This window comes from Bidens hawaiensis, unplaced genomic scaffold (assembly GCF_021521415.1).
Source record: "Bidens hawaiensis isolate Kalapana, Puna unplaced genomic scaffold, B.hawaiensis_p1.1 tig00027089_1, whole genome shotgun sequence".
Taxonomy (NCBI): Eukaryota; Viridiplantae; Streptophyta; class Magnoliopsida; order Asterales; family Asteraceae; genus Bidens; species Bidens hawaiensis.
This window is the reverse complement of record NW_027494370.1, coordinates 130,847-136,516: the sequence shown is the minus strand read 5'-3', so window position 1 is coordinate 136,516 and position 5,670 is coordinate 130,847. Positions and strand designations below refer to the sequence as shown.

General features: G+C 32.7%; 1 protein-coding gene across 1 annotated transcript; it reads left to right on the top strand.

Annotated features, from left to right (window-relative positions):
- Positions 1-1,611: 1,611 nt before the first annotated feature.
- Positions 1,612-5,447, top strand: LOC143574712 (protein PELOTA 1-like; the record flags this gene model as incomplete). Its single annotated transcript, XM_077059265.1, has 10 exons — positions 1,612-1,664; positions 3,380-3,455; positions 3,582-3,614; positions 3,714-3,782; positions 4,174-4,280; positions 4,359-4,431; positions 4,514-4,552; positions 4,868-4,962; positions 5,045-5,151; positions 5,299-5,447. Coding segments are annotated over 10 exons (726 nt in total), but the record flags the coding sequence as incomplete, so codon positions are not given.
- Between the last annotated feature and the right edge of the window lie 223 nt (positions 5,448-5,670).

Genomic DNA, 5,670 nt, shown 5'->3' with positions numbered 1-5,670 from the left:
CCAACTATCATTTTACATATTATATTCTCAAATGCAAGCTGTTTAATATTTGTGTCGTGTATCAATTGAATGACTATTTGCTATTTGTTAGCATGTTTATTTGTTGATTTTATCACATTCGAAGAGGTCCATCATTATAATCACATCATGTCATAGTGGCCGACGTCCGATCGCATGACAATGGTTTCACCAACAACTTCATTATTCTATCATGGTAACCAACGCCCAATTCGCATGGCAACGGTTTAGCACACACATCATTATTTGTTTGCAATATTTACATACTCACGAATAACAGTTTTGCGGTTTTTCTTATATATATATATATATATATATTATTGTTAGTGTCAAAACTAATGATTTTTTCACTCAATCTCGTGTTGACAAACATATTCTATTTTGTACGCATTTGCAGGTTGTCAGGTTGGATTGTCTATCAAGGTAAATAACACTTAGTGATGACCTTTAGGATAAAATGCATACAAGATGGTTTAGATGTGTAATTAATTATATACATAAGTTGCAAACACATAAATAGAACACATAACGTAAACAAATAAGCACGTAAGTGGTCTTAAACATGTTTCTAGGAGTTTTCTAACGACTTATCTTAAACCATGGACTCTAATATCAATCTATCATACCCCAATCTAAGGCGTAAATTTCAAGGCGTGAGCTTTGGTTCACGGCTCATGAGGTACATGCAATTTAAATGTATCCGTATCTAAGTATTTTTTTTCCTATTTCCGGTCAAAGAAGAAATTGTCTAGTCAGATGAAAACCCATGGTAATTCATGGACATTCCAACTGTTGGGCTCTGATACCGATTAAGACAGGACACGACGTGTGTACTTATTGAAGCTGGTTGGTTGAGTTGGGTGTAGTAATAGAATAGAGGGTAGAAAGTAGAAAACGCAGAATTAATAATAATAAATTATAAAGTGTTGGTTGATTGATTGGGATGAAGATCGTTCGTAGAGATTTCGTTCCCGACGACCCTGGCAGCGTTAAGGTACGTAATCAGACCTAACCTAACCTAACCTAACATCTATCTATTTGATTGATTGATTGATTCTTTAAACAAACAGATGATACCTGATGAATCCGACGATTTGTGGCTGGCTTATAACCTAATTGCCCCAGGCGACACTGTCATGGCTGTTACCATCCGAAAAGTTCTCAGAGAAGCAGCTTCTGGATCAAGAGAAGCCGAACGACTCAAACTAAAACTTGAAATTAAAGGTTGAGGTAACCTCACTGCTATTATTATCACTAGCTAACTATTTCTATCGTTTTGTTATGTGAAATTGTTTGCAGAATGTCGATTATGACAAGTAAATTGTTTATTTTTTGTTTGCAGATCGGGCAGTTTCATACACTTGAACTTGAATCACATAGGCCCTTTGTCTTAAGAAAGGTAGTATTCTTCAATTTCATGGTTTCTTTTAGTAATCAGTACTTGTTTCTCAAGTTGGTTATATTGCAGGTCATATGGGACACACTAGCAGTAGAAGCACTTCAACAAGCTTCTGGTATATTTTCTAATTTTACAGGCATGGAATATTTCAATCATTCGTTTCTGATTTTTTCTTTTCACTCTCATGCTTTACATCCTTCTGCCAGTATGCAAGAAGGGTTGGCAATATTCTTCTCGTTGGTAAAAGGTAACCTAATTATTATTAATTCTGTAAGCATGTGTATCACAAAATTTTTACTTTTTAACAAGGGATGTGTTATTCATACACCCTTTATAGGGTGTATATAGAGATAATATGTGTGTTAAGAGGGTGTGTGAATATCTAAAAAGGGTGTGTGAATAACCATTACCTTTAACAAAGTTCTGAAGTTTAGTGTAGATGAAAGGAGTAACCCTGTAAATGAGCTGAACGAGTACGGATGGTTCTTGTTTGTGTTCACTCTTTTAACTTTGATCAAACAAAAGAATACAAATGCTTAAAAAAATGGATTTTCTTGTTCGTTAAGAAAAAGAATGTGTTCGTATACGTGTTTGTGTTCGTGTTCGTGTTCGTTTATGTTCGTTCATTAATATTCTAAACAAAAGGGTCACAAACATAAACAACACAAATGGATGTAAATGAACGACCATAAATCCAATTTAAAGCCTATAATATCATCATCATCATCATCATTGCATTATACTTTTTAAAATTAAACGAATATATCTAAACAAAGGGTTTTGAAGTACGAAAATCGAATTGAGGTTCAAATTATTATTGCTAATAAATAAATTCGTATGATAATTTGAACAAACATAAACAAATGAGCAAATATAAATGAACGTGAATGGACAAACATAAATAGATAATAATGAACGTTCATGAACGTAAATTAATGACAAGACATTCACTCATGTTTATTTTTTTAATTAAAAGAAAACCAAAAAAATGACATGTTAATGTTCGTTTTTTTTTCCTTGAATGAATGGACATAAACGAACTTCCTTCTGAGCGGCTCGTTGAACGTTTGGTTCATTTACTGGCTTAAAAAGGAGCCTAAACATGCTTATAAAGGGCACATTTTGAAAGTGATTATCTAAATATTGTAGAAACTATGCTTCATCTATTTGTGGATGTAATATTTGTTTAACCAGATGTTTAAATGTTTCGTAATCTGATTTTTTTTTTCAAAATAGACCGTTAAGATGACGAAAAAGAATTTTTATGTGAACAATGCAGATACTTTATAAAATTTAAGTAATCGTCTCGTGCCAGTTTAAACGGCTAGGCGAATAATTATTATTGTTATACTATTAGATAATCAGTTTTGTTGTAGATGATATGAAACTTACTATTTTGTAATCAGAAGCAGTGTATGCTAAACTTTAAACAGACTATTGAGACTTAGAGTTGCAATTATGATATAACTAATTTCATCATCATCATCATCATCATCGTACTCAGTATATCCCACCAATAGCAATGCTATGGTAAGGTCTGAGGAGGGTAAGATGTAGACAGCCTTACCTCTATCCCATAGGGATAGAGAGGCTGCTTCCGGTGAGACCCCCGGCTCGATAGTAGTTTTGCATCAAGCCTTGGACATAAGGCACATAGCACTCAATCATCAGGGACACCGGCTGATTGGTGCATGTGCCCTTGTCTTTCGGCTATCAACGCCACCACATGATGCCTGATTAACCTTCCGCCACCTTTAACGTTATTTTCACGAGATTGGTAAAATAACGTCAAAATTAGTGCAATTTTACTTTTGCCCACCCGAGGGTTCACACATATATACTTTATATGCGCGCACCGCAAGCAGGGCGTATATAACTAATTTCAAAACACAAATTTAAACATCCTCAAAAGTTATGTGTCCTTGAAAGTTACCCGTGCTAATTTGGTCAATTTTTAATCAGTTTGACGGTTACCCGTTCTCGGATAGAAGCTTCAATTCCCCGCAAGCATGGACCTTCTGTTGCTGGTTATGACAAAGTATGTTTTAAAATGAAGTTGTTTGAATTCTTTCTATAAGAATAATTTATTATGCTTTAAATTAATATGGATTTTACATATGCGGATCCCTGATTCTGAATTTATAAATATGTTTTTGCATCACAGGCTTTGAATAAATTCTATGAGAATGTTCTACAGGTGAGTTGTTTTAAAGTTTCAAAAGTTATATTATGCTTTCTTTAATTGCATATCATGCACACAAGTGGAAATCATTAAAACTTGGTTTCATTTCTCTAGGCGTTTGTGAAACATGTTGACTTCAAGGTTGTTCGATGTGCTGTAATTGCAAGTCCAGGATTTACTAAGGTTGGTATTTCTAGCTGCTATTACTAGGTTTTTAAATGAGAAACTAAAACCTGTATGTGCGTATAATGAAGGCAAAATGCGCAGGTCTGCTAACGGGTCAATATGGGTTGATGTTGACCCTCAAAAACACTTGTTGGCAGTTTATTAGTCTTTTAAATACTTAATATATCAAGCTTGATAAAAAAACATTACTGTTACAATAATAATGATTAAAATATTTTAGAAGTTTGTGTGCACAAATATAGACCTTTGTGCAATACTTTTTGATTTGACCTCTTTGAGATAAAAACAACCTACATTCATAAGTAAATTGGTTAATAAATGTGGGGGACAACATGTGCGATAATATATTACGTTTAAACACATTCTATATCTTATTGTTTTCTTATAGGATCAATTTCATCGTCATTTAATGTTGGAAGCCGAAAGAAGAGATCTAAGGAACATAATTGAGAACAAATCGCGCATCATTCTTGTGCACTCAACATCAGGATACAAGTATATCTATTTCTGCATAAAATTATAATGTTAAATTTGTTGTTTTGTAAAATATTCTCAGGTTTGTTTTGTACACAGGCATAGTTTAAGAGAAGTGCTTGATGCTCCAAATGTCATGAATATCATCAAAGATACAAAAGCAGCCCAAGAGGTAACCCATAAGCCCAATTTCTTTAAGCATTTTCAATTCAATTCTCTTTTAGTATGGTGCTTAATTTCTCTATTTATTATAGGTGCGAGCTCTTAAGGATTTCTTTGCCATGCTTTCAAACGTCAGGTTCCATCTTTTGATCGTATAGAATAAATGTAGATATATAAATGTTTAGCATGCTAAGTTTGACAAATAACATTATACACAATAGATTACTAAAAAGGTTAGAAACGTAACGTTAATTCATTTCGTTTATATATAAGATATAATCTAAAATGATAGTAGATGATCAAGATATCATTGTGATCATTCATATAAGACACGTCGAGTATGAAAAGTTAGCTTTTCATCAGTATATGTTTTTGATTCTATACTTATGCTGAAAGTTAACAAATAATTTAACGTTTTATATATTGATATTTTTGAACACCATTAGGATCCAAATCGTGCATGTTATGGACCAAAGCATGTTGAAGTTGCCCATGAACGAATGGCTGTTCAGACATTACTTATCACTGATGATCTTTTCAGGTTTTTAATTTCTTATTTTCTTTGAATTATAAAAACATAAAATTTAGTTTTTGAATAAAATCTGAATATCTTTTTTCTACAGGAGTTCTGATGTAGCTACAAGGCAAAAATATGTAAATTTGGTCAACACAGTCAAGGACTCGGGGGGCTCGGTTCATATATTTTCTTCAATGCATGTTTCAGGGGAGCGTGAGTACACTTAACATTTTCATCATTATTATATATTAATGCATATGTAACTTATAATCAATCATATTTGACATGCTGCTTATTATTACTGTATTATTTATTTAAAAACAAACAAACTCTGAAAGTAGTTGTTTTGCATAATTTCAGAACTTGCACAACTCACGGGAATTGCTGCAATACTTCGTTTCCCTCTTCCGGATCTCGATGACATTGAGATGTAATTTAATTATGCTATAGTTAATTACAATGTTTTATATTTATGTACTATATTTATTAATATACATAGATAGATGTGTACCCGCTCATGTGTTAGAGATTTTCTTTTTAAGCGTTTGTCTTATTACTTGAAGGTATGAAAATGTTGTTTGTTAACTTTTCTTTATAGGTTTGTAAATAATTAATATGTATGTCAGTGATTACCCACAACAAGTACTGATCAGACATTCAAATGAACATAGTGTAGTGTATACATAGAAACCAACAATCAATTACGCCCTATTTTTGAGTTTTTTAAAGGAG